A 14,907-nucleotide genomic window follows, 5' to 3' on the forward strand; every position below is an offset into this window, starting at 1 on the left:
CATGTCTGCCCTAGTTATGTGTAAAGAATTAGGGTAGGATAGGTCTAATCTTAGCATAAAAGGGAACATGTTGGTACAGTCTTATCTTCTTTTGCTGTTATCATCTGAGCAACCTTTTGTGAAAAATGAGATTGCAGGGCTGAAGCCCAAACATTGCAAGTGGTACCAGTAGTACTGGGCTTGTAAGCTGGGGTTTCCCAGCCTTTTCCCACAGCTACAGTCCATTCCCCTTGCCACAGAAAAGCTGTTCTTTGTAGTCAGAGGATATTGGCATGAGATATTGCAATTTTACAGGCTTCTCTGCAGTAATCTCAAGAGGGACTTTGTTAAAAGTCTTACTGAAATCAAGATACACTGCATCCACAGTGTTCCCCTGATCCACCTAGCTTGTAACTTTATAATTAATAATAATAATAATAATAATAATAATAATAATAATAATAATAATGAGATTTGTCTGGCATGGCTTGTTTTTGAGAAACTGATGCTGGGTCTTAGTAATCACAGCATCCTTTTCTAAGTGCTCACAGACTGACCATTTAATTATTTGTTCTACAACATTTCCAAGTATTGATGTCAAGCTGACCGGTTGGTAGTTAGTTTTTCTAACTACCAGTCAGCATTTCTTAACAGAAATGAGCAAAGACACTGAAACATAATTTCGTAGGACGAGGTTGGCTCAACTGTACCCAGTTTTTCAGCCTGTGCTAATTGAGCTGCTTTGAACAAAAGTAACTTTTGTTTTTGAACTGGCTTCAGATGTATTGCATTAGCAGAATGTGTTCAGGGATGGAAGCAGCCCAGTTGCACTAGGTCATTGGGAGCACTTTTGAACTGTGCTTTGGTACAGTCGTACCACCTGCAAAGGAAGCTTTCTTTGCTGCTGGTTTTTGCACGATGAGAGTATTTTTTAAAAAGATGTTGCTATAATTGGCTTCAGCACAAATAGAATACAATTTGCATTTCTAGTAAGTTTCATTTCTATTTTTAGCAACCTCTTGTATCCTATATACCAGAGTGTCCTCTGCCACTGTAATAATGAGATATAGTTGCAGCCAACATCTTTCACCCAGATCATCAACAGTTATCCAAATCAGTAATTCCTAAATAATTCTGGAATCTAGTTATGTTGGTCTGCCTTTAGAGATTTGTGGACTTACCTGGCTTTATGCCCTGAAAGCACAGATGAGTGTGCATTTAAGACATTAGAAGGTTATGATCCTGACTATCACAATGGTGTCTTAATACACATAACTACTTGGAATGTGGGACGCGGGTGGCGCTGTGGGTAAAACCTTAGTGCCTAGGACTTGCTGATCATATGGTCGGCGGTTCGAATCCCCGCGGCAGGGTGAGCTCCCATCTTTCGGTCCCAGCTCCTGTCCACCTAGCAGTTCGAAAGTACCCTAAGTGCAAGTAGATAAATAGGTACCGCTCTATAGCGGGAAGGTAGACGGCGTTTCCGTGTGCTGCGCTGGTGCTGGCTCGCCAGAGCAGCTTCGTCACGCTGGCCACGTGACCCGGAAGTGTCTCCAGACAGCGCTGGCCCCCGGCCTCTTAAGTGAGATGGGCGCACAACCCTAGAGTCGGACACGACTGGCCTGTACAGGCAGGGGTACCTTTACCTTTTACTTGGAATGTAATCTGCCCTCTTGCGTACATGACTACCTTGTATATATACAGGTGAAACTTGGAAAATTAGAATATTGTGGAAAAGTTCATTTATTTCAGTAATTCAACTTAAAAGGTGAAACTAATATATGAGATAGATTCATGACATGCAAAGCGAGATATGTCAAGCCTTTATTTGTTATAATTGTGATATTTATGGCGTACAGCTGATGAAAACCCCAAATTAACAATCTCAGAAAATTAGAATATTAAATGAAATCAGCCTGGACTTAATGAAGCACAGTGGACCAACACCAGCTGATGACATGGCTCCCCAAATCAACACAGACTGTGAAAACTTCACATTGGACCTCAAGCATCTGGCATTGTGTGCCTCCCCATTCTTCCTCCAGACTCTGGGTCCTTGGTTTCCAAATGAGATGCAAAAGCTGCTCTCATCAGAAAAGAGATTTAGGGAGCCATGTCATCAGCTGGTGTTGGTCCACTGTGCTTCATTAAGTCCAGGGTCAACGTAGCCATCTACCAGGAGATTTTGGAGCACTTCATGGTTCCTTCCGCAGACGAGCTTTATGGGGATGCTGATTTCATTTTCCAGCAGGACTTTGTCACCTGCCCACACTGCCAAAAGTAGCAAAATCTGGTTCAATGCCCATGGGATTACTGTGCTTGATTGGCCAGCAAACTCGCCTGACCTGAACCCCATAGAAAATCTATGGGGCATTGCCAAGAGAAAGATGAGAGACATGAGACTGAGCAATGCAGAAGAGCTGAAGGCTGCTATTGAAGCTTCCTGGTCTTCCATAACACCTCAGCAGTGCCACAGGCTGATAGCATCCATGCCACGCCGCATTGAGGCAGTAATTGATGCAAAAGGGGCCCAAACCAAGTACTGAGTACATGCGCATGCTTCTACTTCTCAGAGGTCCAATATTGCTCCATTTGCAGTCCTTGTTTTGCTGATTTCATTTAATATTCTAATTTTCTGAGATTGTTAATTTGGGGTTTTCATCAGCTGTATGCCATAAACATCACAATTATAACAAATAAAGGCTTGACATATCTCGCTTTGCATGTCATGAATCTATCTCATATATTAGTTTAACCTTTTAAGTTGAATTACTGAAATAAATGAACTTTTCCACAATATTCTAATTTTTCTGAGTTTCACTTGTAGAAAAGCAGTACAAAAGACTTCTAAATCTTGCAGATACAATTTATTGAGTAGTTGTAGGTTGAGTAGGTGCTCGGTTTAGCAGCCTTTTCATAGAATCCCCAGACCAGGAAAGTAAATATAGAAGTGTAGAATCATTTCTGTTTTTTCTATGATCCTTTCAGTATAGAACTATGAAACATCTGACTAAAACAATCAGCACAAACTTTTTTGGAGGGACGGGATGGCAATAGCTTTCTAGTGGAGTGTAAGGCAACATCTTGTTCTTTATCTTCTTTAACATTACTGTAACAGCAAAGTTACTCCTTATAGAAACAATGTTTCTTTAATATGGCAACTTGTTATGCTTTCCTTGCACTGATGAAAAGCAGGTTGTCTCCTTTTTCAACTTAAAAGGCAGAATATACATGTGAGAAAACGAACAGTTTCTTATAGGAAGTATATCATGGAAAACATTTCTTGAAGGGAATTTGACTGTAGCAATGGATAATTTCAGTATCCCCATTGTGGTTAATTTTATTCCTCGGTTAATGGGTACTTTCGTTTCTTACCAATTGCAGCTACCACTAGCAGTTTCTAATCTACCATACAGACTTTCATGGATGTTTAACTTCAGTAGACACACATATCAGAGGTTGTGAATGTTTTGTTTTGTACTAGGCCTGTTTTAATTGTACTTGTACAGAGTGGTGGTACTTAGTTGACGTGATCCTTAATTGTTGGAAAGGCCTCTAATGAATTGCATCTGATGCTGCCACATCTTGTAACCTCCAGGCCTGGATTATGAACCCTGGTTTATAGTGCTCGCTTTTTAATAAGAGGATGAGCATTACAGTCACTGCATTCTTTTTTAGTGCATGGTTGAATATGAGTGAGAGAACTCAAATCTTTCTCCTTCCCTTCCAACTGCCATCCATACCTTTTCCTGCACCTATTCATTCACTTGACGGTGGTGGCTGCTGCAGCAGTAGCAAAGGAAGATCTATCTCTTCCTGCTCCTCCAGTGACACTGGTGTGATGCTGTACCAGTAAACTATGTACCAGCACTTGTATAAAGTGGATATACAGCTTACCTTCTGCTGGAAAAGGAAGCTGAGGATGGAGGTGACCCCATCACAACCTCATTGCAATCATCACAAGTTCAACTTATAATTACTCCTGAAATATGTCAAGCCACTTCTCAATTTTTAAGGAAGTGGGAGAGAAGAGGAAGAAAAAGTTCAGTTCCCCAGGCCAATAAAGAGTTGGACTGAGGTGGGGTGGGGTTGTGTTAAAATTCTTGCCATGGTAGTTACAGTTAGGGGGACAGCATGCTCCTAATTCACATGTTTCATCTCATGATTTCGGCTGACCAGATTTCAGGATGTAACAGCTGTGTATACAGGTATACATAAATTCAGAGTGGGAAGAGCATGCAGCGAATTCTAACACATACAGCCTTCTCCCCAAGATTGGAATTAGGGGTAACCTCCCCAATTTTTCATATCTATTGTGTCATCTGCCCTCTTCTCAGAGAAGGCCTTATATGCAGCACTGATCATCTGGTCTTTGTGCCAGTTAGAAAGCTACTTATTATTGCAGTCAATTTTCAAACGGTAAAAAAGAGGAGAAAAGATTTTGAAATTAAGCACTCAACAAAATTTTAATGAATAATCATGCTAGACATTGGGGCAGCTCTACCAGAAAGGAGGGCAGTGGAGGTATATGTGTCAGTGCAGAAATGAAGATGGGGGAAAACTCTCCCCACCATAAAACTTCTTGTGTATCTGTGTATGTATTTGTGCAGCCAAATTTCAATAGAATATATTCATATGGTGCCATGTTTATGTTATGTTAAAACAAGTTTTTTCTTTTTGTCTCTAGGACAAAATGTTTCATTTCTGGGTAAATACATTCTTCATACCAGGACCAGAAGAAAATTCTGACAAAGTAGAAAACGGAAGTCTTCTTGGAGATCAGGAACTTGATGGGATTTTCAGTACAGAGCGTTCAGATAATGATAAGGAATATCTAATACTTACACTAACAAAAAATGATTTGGACAAGGCAAATAAAGACAAGGCAAATCGTTACTTTTCTCCAAACTTCAAGGTAGGTATATTCAGAGGCATCAAAGAAACTTGAAGTGTACTCAGAGAGATTGAAAGTATGCCATGCATAGTAAATCCGGGGTCTTATTGTACAGTGGTACCTCTGGTTATGAACTTAATTTGTTGCGGAGGTCCGTTCTTAACGTGAAACCGTTCTTAACATGAGGAGCGCTTTCGCTAATGGGGTTTTCCGCTGCTGCCGCGCGACTTCCGCTTGCATCCTGGGACAAAGTTCACAACCAGGAGCATCTAATTCCGGGTTAGCAGAGCTCATTACCCAAAGCGTTCGTAAGGAAGACGGTACGTATCCTGAGGTTCCACTGTATACCTTAAGGGTAAATGTGTGACAACCCAGCAATGAATTTATTTATTTAAAATATTTTTAGCCCACTCTTCATCACAAGTGATCCCAGTGTATGGTACAAAAACACAACTTAACATCATTCTGCCCAATAAATATAAAATGAGAGTGGCAGCTTCAGAATCAGTATCATAAGATTTCCAGCAGACTGCACTGCTTCCAGGTCATCTTCAAGGGCACCCCTATGTAAAGCATATTATAGTGATCTACCTGGCAGTTACTAGAGCATGAATTACTCTGGCAATCTTACCTTTGAATATCAATAACAGGAAGATGTTCAAATTTGAGAGAATTTTGTGTTAAACTGTTTTATTTGTATGTTAAAACTACTATTACACTGACTTGTTTTCCTCTTTCATTTGTGTTACCCGTATCTGCATACAAATACAGCAAGAGCTGATTTTGGCAGAACCCAAGCTGAATTCTGTTAATTGATGTTTGGTCTATAGTATGTGTGTGTGTGGGGGGGAGAATAGCTTCCTTTTATAATTCTATTTCAGAAGCACACATTTAATAAGTACTTTGTTAGACTTTTCTTAAGGTTTCCGGGATCTCGCTAAAATCTTTTGATAGAGTAGACAGTGGCCAGATCCTGAGTAGAATAACTGTTAGAATAACTACGAAGAAGCTAAAAATATGAGGCTTTGCCATATTAATAGAAGATTGGATCAGTCAGTCTAGAAGAAATGAAAAATGTAAGATACTAATAAGCCTTGAAATTACTGGTGCTGCCTTAAAAATCCTCAGTTAATCACATAAAGTACTTGCTATTTGGGTTTCTGTTTAGTGTTAATGCTTAGGTTGTGATAATATTCTGCATTCACTTTTCTTGTTCATAACAGTGCTGTGCACAGATGACCACACAAAGAACTACAGATGCAGTGAGCAACCTATTCCTTCTTTTCCAAGCAAATATGGACTGATATCTTTTGTCTTTTTTTCTAGGTGAAGCTATTTTTCACAAAAACAGTAGAAGAGCCATCAAACCCAGAGGCTAGCAGCTCAACTTCAGTAACACCGGATGTTAGTGATAATGAACCTGATCATTATAGGTATTCTGACACCACTGACTCTGATCCAGAGAATGAACCTTTTGACGAAGATCAGCATACGCAAATTACAAAAGTCTGAATATTTTTTTTTATTTGGGAAAAAATACCACAAAGAAGAAAACTTGAATAAACTGAATTATGGACCTTTTGAAATGGCAATAGGACATTGTGTCACAATTATCAGTTGTAGGAACAGTTCTTTTCCTGACCAATCTCATTTTGCCCTATGAAGTCTCTGGGCTTGACACTTCTTGTCCAGTTGAAAAAAAAGGTTACGTAGCTATGTTATGTATATACCTTTTCGTGTCAAGAGAACATTTAAACTTCAATTAGGAAAACACAAAGATGGCACTTTCCCATTTGATTCCAGTTTTATAAAAGTGGAGACAGATCTGATGTGTATACGTAGGGAATTTTCCTTTTGTGTTCTGTCACCAATTGAAGTGGCTGTAAAGCTCTTTCTAATACACAGGTTCACATCCTGCCCCTTTCTTTGCACTTATGTGGCAACAGATAAGTCTGCAGTTGGCTTGGAGAAGTAACGGGTTTTACTACATTCAAATGCATGTAATATGGGTAGGAGAGTGGAAAGAGAAGCTCAGAAAGGATTGTTTTGTGCTGGACCCTGGACTGTGTACCATTTCCAGCTTACTTACATGCACCTCTTTAGCATGCTACAGTAATAAATCCTGGACATTTGAGGAATCGCCGCTGTCACTGCTTGTTTGTGCATTTTATTTTTTTTAAAGCATAATGGTGCTAGAAAAGGCAGCTAGAGGGAGTGGTTCTGTATTAGGGGTACAGGAATGAACCTTCTACAGCATCTTAAAAGATCTACAAATGAAGGGATATGAAAATTTGGTTACATGTGAGACACCGTAACAATGACTTAACCATACAAATGTGGAGGCTGTCTACCAGAAATGGGCTTACACAGTTGTTTGTGTGTTACAGTTGCCATGCCCCCAGCTGTGGATGATAAATGTTGAAGTAATATTTTTTCTAAAAAAAGAAAATAAAAAAAAATCCTTGTCTTTCAAACATTTGGAACTGCTATTTCGAATTTCATGGTGTAAAATCCCATTGGTTTATTGGAGTTAAACTTGTTTATTATTGTCCCATTTGAGTAAAAGAATTTGGAATAATCCATTTTTCCTAGTCCGTTAGCATTGATAACAAGGGTATATATGGTAACTAGTCAAGGCAGAACTCAGGCTGAATACCGAACAAAGGGGCAGCATGCTGCTTCAACATTCATTGGTAAATTTGCTCCCTTTTCTAATCTGTGTAGTTGCGTGCCTATAACTTCATATTATTTTTAGTGGAACTTGCGTGTAACTGCACAGGATCATAGCTTTCATCTATTACATAAACTTTTTTCAAAGCTAATGTTCAGATTTCCTCAAATTCGATCCAGTTCTACGATACCATAGATGGACCTTATTGGTGAGAGGTGACAACCGTGTCACCGTTGACTTTCTCCTGCAACTTACGTTGAGCCTGATTTATGTTAAGACAATTTGAAAGCCACATTAGCCAACTAAAAAGTTTGTGCTTTAAAATGTTTGGATGTTGACAGTGTTCGGTGTCTTGTACAGTTCTACTGTGTAACATGGGAGGGTCAGATTGGAAATATTTCAGTGGCCTTTTGCACTGTTCTTCCTTTGGAATGTGAAGGTCTGAATGAGGGTTTGGATTTTGAATGTGTCAGTGGTTCTGAGAAGCCTTGCTTACGTTTTTATGGTATAGTCATTGGAAAAGGAAAATGGTATTATATATATATATTATATATATAATATATATTATGCATACTCTCCTATACTTTATTTCAGCTACCATCCCCATAGAACATGGCAAGAATTACTATGACTGAAAGGTTTGAGTCCTAATTAAAACTTTATTTATGACAGTATTCATCATTTAGCTTGAAAATGCATTCTTGTAGGTAATTTCTTGAGTTTCTGGACTGTGTGCTTAAATTCTTGGATGTGCAGCAGCTTACATGTCTGAAATTACTTGAAGGCATCACTTTGACAGGAGCTTACTCTTAGGCCCTGTGCCATCCCTCATCATCTGTAGCCCCATTTAAAATAGTTTGTCACAGTAGTTAAAGGGCAGTTGTATAAAATAGCACCAAGGTTATATGCTGTGGCACAAATTGTAAACTGAAGGGATGTTTACATGCAGCATCAATTGTTTTCAGCTTTAAGGAAAAAGAGTTTGGGGTGCCAGTGTGCAGTTCCATGTTTAAAATTCTAGCAAACGTGCAATATGTTAACGATGCCTGTGGTTGCCACAAAGTGCCTCGTTTACCTTTTTAAAATACTGTTAAAATGTGTCATGCATGCAGATGGAAGGGGTGGAACTGTGCACTAAAAGGAGGCTTTAACTGCAATGTTTGGTAGAGCTGCCTCTTTACTCCGCCAGTTCAAAATTCTCAGTCTGTTTTCATATAGAATATTATATATATATATATATATATATATACATATATATATACACTAAGAAAAAAAGTCTGTTAAGCAGCCTTATTCTGATTCAGCCTCTTCAGATACTATTGTGCTGTGCAACAGTGGCTCTGTGTGTAATGCTATGCACCGAGGATACACAAAACAAGAAAATGACATGTACAGGATAATGTCTCATACAAATCAGATGTCCGTTTGTTATTGTGTTTAACAGCCCTTTATCGTAGTGTTAAAACTCCACTTAAAACTGATTAAAGTCTCATTCTTGTCACTGTGTTGGGTGTATTATTATATGGAAGCACATGGAATAAAATCACTTATATTTCAGTAAAATAATGAAAAGCACATGTGATTAAAAGCCTGGGGATTGCTTAATAGAGACAAACATGTTCAAAAGTATACCCAAATTTCATTGGGGGGAAAAATTGGTGGGGTTTTGACAATTTGTGATTAGACTAGTGTAGGAATATGAATATGACTACATAATTTGGTTTTGTATTTTTGAATCTTCTGTAATAACTTCAGTATGGTGAACTTTTTTCTGGTGCAGGAAAGAGGGTATAGCTTAGTGGGGTAAAGCTCAAGCATTACATAATAAAGTTCTAGGTTAATACAGAGCATATCCTCAATGGCTGTTTTTAGTACTGTAGTTGCAAGGACGAGAAAAACCTGTTTGAGACCTTAGAGCTAAGAAAGACAGTGCTCTGCTAAATTGCCCATTGGTCTAAAATGATTATTTGGCAGCTCCTTTATATCTGTGCAGATCTAGAGCAATTAAACTATTCCTGTTCATTCTAATATACATCTAGCACAGGACAATTTGCACACCTAGCTATTTTCATGGTAAACTGTCAGCCTGAATACGTAAATGAAACTTGAACATCCGGGGTGGGTTAATTTTGTAGCTTTAAAAATATTACCACCAGAAACAAGTATTTATATCAACCTGTTCCTGTGTAAGAAGTCAAATGCTTTGATGCATTGTTTCAGAGGTGACTGCTACTGAACAATCAATTTTTTCCCATTGGTCCAGAATGGTTTTTGATGCTAGTTTTTTGTATTTATTGTGCTCAAAAGAGCCTATTCAGATCTTACAGTGGACACTATATATTGCTTTACCATTTTTTATAAAGCGTGAAGAAAGGAAACTATATGCTTTTGTTAAATTAGGCAAGATTGTCTAATTTCTAGCGTTGCCATGTTAGTATTCATTAAGTTGTGAAAAGCTGTATGGGGCAAAGATTGCTCCTAATTGTCCTAGATCTTTGTACAATACTTTCAGAATAATACGAATGTATGTCTAAAACCACAGAATAGTGTTAATGGAGGCTCAGAGCAGCCTTGTACTGTAACCGTTCCATGTTTACATGAAATGAAAACTGAAAAGTAGAGCCTTATGATACACTTACATTTCAGATTTTTTCCATTTTGTGATGCATAGTCCCAAAATCATGTTGGAGTGCTTGCTTATCTGTTGGTTTAAAAATCCCTAACCTTTCAGTTCTTTCCTACAAGTAGTCAAGCTTTTGATAGTAACACTTGAAGAAGAGAGAGAAAAGACCCATTTATTGCTCATTATATATTACCTGATTTCCCATTTCATCATATGGAAACATACATTCTAAATTGAATGAGGACACAACTGTCCTTTTCAGACACTCTGTAAGTTCCACCTTTAAAGTCACACCTCTCCTGCTTCCACTGCCACTGTGATGAATGTAATTCCCAGAGTATGGTCTGAAAGCGCATGAGCCTACCTTCTGCTAAAGCAAAGCAGGCCTTAGTCTGGATGGGTGACCGCCTGGAAGCCACATTTGGTTTGAATTTCATGACAGAAGAAGCAGGATATAAATGTAAGAAAAATTAACAGCTGCAGAATGTTCTATCAAGGTTCTAAACCCTGTAAGGAGCCTCCATCAGAAAAGATCCCCTGCTGCAGAAAGTATGCTTAGCACGGTGATGGGAGCAGGAGGAGGAGGAACACAATTCTGGGGGTCTGGGCTAAAAACTCTGCCATTTCCACCATGGTTTTCCTTCTGCATGCACATAATGTGTGAAGAGGGCTACATTGATGACACATTTATCTGAAGTTCTTGCATACTTTTAAAAAATGTTTTTATTTGTTTTTCATGGTACAGAAAGTACATTTTGAGAAAACAATTGTTGCAACAGTAAACAAACAACTTGCCCCGATAAAATTACAGACTTTTCAAGTATAAAATACCGGTATGCAGAATATATGAAATTAACTGGTAGTTAACCCAGTGTTGCTTGGGAATGATAAGAAACCAAAACAACACAACAGCCTCCAAGATTTATTAATGGATTGTTTAATTTGTTGATTTCTGGGCTATACACAAAGCCCAGGTCCGGGGTGTTTCAGAGGGGAGGGATCATGGCAGACTGAAGGTTTCTCATCGGCTTCTTACTGATAGACATAGCAGTGTAGCCTCTGATGATAGCCAAACACATGTTTGTCAAAAGAAGTTGAACCGAAGGAATGGAACTGTTGCTTTAAAAGTTTGTTCTTTGTGAGATAGGGAGATTGCAAATTTTCCTGCCTTGTGGGTTGAGTGACAGGAGGCCAAGGACTGTCATCTTGCCCAAACCATGCTGCAGTCCTATTATGGACACTGACCGCAAACACGTCCCTTTCTTAATTATCTTCGGAACAAGATAATTTACAACTTGGAAGTGTTTCTGCGTCAGCCAGTGAAAATCGTAGGTTAACTGCTTTCTGGAATAAAGGAGAAGGAAAAAGCTACTGCTTATAGCGTCAAGTAAAAATGACGAAAAGCTGGATTTATGGCGTGGAATGAGAAAGTTTTAACCTGACAAGGGGAATCTATAGAGCTTGAAGTGGATTATTTTTTAATTATTATTTTGGCGAATGTGTGTTTAGGAAATTGAAAGTTACTTTGCCAGCTGACACTATTCCTGGGAATGGAATATGCTTCTTTCAAAACGAGGCAGGTGCAAGCTGTGAAATTGTTGTAGTGATGGAAGCTGTTTAGAGACAGAAGTAATATACCGTACTTTTCCGTGTATAAGACTAGGGTTTTTTTACTTTAAAATAAGGTTAAAAATCTGGGGGCGTCTTATACACGAATAGTGCATATGCCCATTTTCTAAATTTGGGGTCCCCCAAAGTAGGGGGCATCTTATACATGGGGGTGTATTATACACGGAAAAATATGGGGTATATAAAAATGCAGGGAAAGCATTAAAATTCAGAATATCACAAGAATGAAAAGGAAAAAGAGGCAAAAGGAAAAACGGTGGAAGAAATGAGATCTTCAGGGTCCCTTCTTATGGTGGATATTCTTAAGCAGATACTGACAGAGCAAACAAAGTCTCTTAATGCAAAAACGGAGGTTTTAGAGGGGGAGAATAGATAAAAATTTGCCAAGATTAGGAGGAACAGTCAATGAAATGAGCAGGAGAGCCAGTGTGGTGGTTAAGAGTGATAGACTCGTAATCTGGTGAACCGGGTTTGCGTCTCTGTTCCTCCACATGCAGCTGCTGGGTGACCTTGGGCCAGTCACACTTCTTTGAAGTCTCTCAGCCCCACTCACCTCACAGAGTGTTTGTTGTGGGGGAGGAAGGGAAAGGAGAATGTTAGCCGCTTTGAGACTCCTTCGAGTAGTGATAAAGCGGGATATCAAATCCAAACACTTCAATGAAACTAAACCAGAGATGAATGAAATGGAAAAAGGGATCAGAAATGTTATAGATGCTCTAGATGATAAAGAACAGGTAGGACTGAGGGATGAAACTGGCAAAGCTAGAAGGAGCAACTGATCAGGTGGAAGAATCCACTATACAAATGTATGGAGAAATAAAGAGAAAGATAAAGCTGAGATTCTGGAAAATAAAAACAAAGTTAAAAATGGAGAGATATTTGGATAATCTGACATCTATGGAATTGAGGGAGGAAGAGTTTTACCTATGACTTGGGAGTGATCCCAGGGGATAAAGCTATTAAATCCCTGGTATTCTTTTTGGAAAAAGAATGGAAGAAATGCACATGGAAACTGAAAAGAGAAGGCTGGAAAAACATGGTAAATACATCAGGAAGTGGAAATTGACGATACAGAACTGAGTGGATCAATGGATATGGAATATTGTCTCTGTGTTCACAGCAGAGAGACTTATCAGCACAGAGCGGGAAAGATTTATCATAATTTAACATAGAGGCATGGTTGCTGAAATGGTTGGCGGCAAAATTGTTATGTTTAATTAGAAACTATTAGAGGGACATATCAATATTATTAATTGGGGACCCTTTTTGTGCAATATTTGGGTTTGAAGATTGGGAAAATACTTTTTTATGGAAAGTGCAATAGTTGGATGTTGTCATGGAGCAAATGTTTTGAATAATTCTTTTAATGTAACTGACAGATGGAGAATCAGAAGTCCCTTTTCTCCTTTTTTTCTCCCCCCCTTTTTATTTTGCTGTATCAAAAAAAAGCTTTAATAAAAATTAGCAAAGTAATAGTAATAAAAAAGCCCAGGTCCAGATCAGTTTGGGAATGCAGCTAATGTTTCATTAGGGATTGGGGGACAATGACACTGCAGCTTGTTTCCCCACCTCCTGATGAACTGTAGAGAGCATAATGGTTCAATCCTGCTGGATGCTGGTATGCTGGCATGTTCACTGCAGGAACACATCAGCAAAGCAGTCCACTGCAGCCAACAGTCCTGCATAATTGGTGGGTCTCTCCTGCACTGCTGCTGCATGAGCTTGGCTCTTAGGTTGGGTCTGCTTTCCCTCCCCTCTCTGCAACTAAGGTAGTTTCTTTTGTCAACCACAATTTTAGCAAATGCTGCAGTCCTTCCTCTGTCTTGAGTAAACTTCATAATTTACTGACGTTGAGAATTTTCCATCAGACCTAATGAGAGATGCTGAGATAGATAAGATGTAGTGAGTGAGTTCTAATGCCATTATTGTTTTACAGATAGCATTATTTTACTATAGAATCCCTTCTGTCTCATCTTAAAAATTCCTTTCTTTAGGTAGGAGTCTTACCTTTATACAGTGAAATCCCACACATACCTCAGCATCTTCCAGCCAGGCAAGCAAGGGGCATTGCCACAGTTCAAGGACACATTCCAGCCAGAAAAAAAGCACTTGAAGGTACAGAGGAGGACCATGAGGGGCAAAGTCTAGGGATAGAGGGCATAGCCTGGAAAGAGTCCAGAGGGACATACTTCTGGGCCTGAAGTTCCCCACCACTCTGGTAAATGATCAACCTGAGTTGCTGTGCCCTCAGTTGATGCATTCAGTTGCATATGGAGGAGGCCATCTTGCCTCTTAAGGATTATATAAGCTGCTTTTCTTTTCTGTCCTTTTATATCCCATTCAGCTCTTCTCAGGCCAGAGGAAAAGGAAATCTTAGGCATCCTACCACCAGCTTTGGCAGAAAGCATGCTGGATGCTTTTCTTGTCTTTGTAGTTTTGCTTCATTCATATACTGTTCCTTTACTCCTAATAATTATTGTTGTTGGATTGGCTAGTTTGTACAATCAGCTTTCGTTATTCATTTTAGAGGTTCACCATATTTGACAGATATTTGGGTGTATCTCTTGAGCGAAAGAACTGTCCACTCCAAGGTCCATAAATTCAGTCTGATTCAGTTTACATACTTTCGCTCGCCTAGCTCTTGAATTTGACCCCAGCATTAAAAGGGTTGAACAAAGCTGCATGAAATTGACTTAAATTCCTCTCATAAGTTGCAAAATATTTAATATGGGGGCGGGGGAAGAATAGTGGAAAAAGAGACTACTGAGCTATGCAAAATGAAAGTGATACAGAAGTGAGCAGAACTCCTTTTACTGTCTTCAAAATCTTTACTAGCTATAGCCTTCACCTTCATAAAAGTGATTTCTGAAAACACAAAGTTGGGCCGCTGCAGCAGACGTAGAAACCTATGTAAACACATTTATTGCTATCTACCAGTAGCAAACTAAGGCTATGTAGACCTTGCTACTTACACAGGTTTCAGCATGCTTCTGCCACTGGTGTTTGATGCATAAAACACATAATGTACTTGGTCACAGTCCAAAGGTCATAGAACTGTAGAATTGGAAAGGACCCTGAGGCTCATCTTCTCCCAACCCCCTGCAATGCAGG

The 14,907-nt window shown here is 39.1% G+C and overlaps 1 protein-coding gene across 1 annotated transcript in view; it reads left to right on the plus strand.

Annotated features, from left to right (window-relative positions):
• PTEN (phosphatase and tensin homolog) overlaps window positions 1-9,045 on the plus strand; it is a 52,227-nt gene extending 43,182 nt beyond the window's left edge. The window contains exons 8-9 of the mRNA XM_053388623.1: window positions 4,667-4,894; window positions 6,200-9,045. Of these exons, the coding sequence (XP_053244598.1) occupies window positions 4,667-4,894; window positions 6,200-6,385 (414 nt within the window). The 3' untranslated portion in view covers window positions 6,386-9,045. The remainder of the gene's footprint in view (window positions 1-4,666; window positions 4,895-6,199) is intronic.
• Window positions 9,046-14,907: the final 5,862 nt, after the last annotated feature.

Source organism: Podarcis raffonei, chromosome 5 (genome assembly GCF_027172205.1).
Source record: "Podarcis raffonei isolate rPodRaf1 chromosome 5, rPodRaf1.pri, whole genome shotgun sequence".
Lineage (NCBI taxonomy): Eukaryota > Metazoa > Chordata > Lepidosauria > Squamata > Lacertidae > Podarcis > Podarcis raffonei.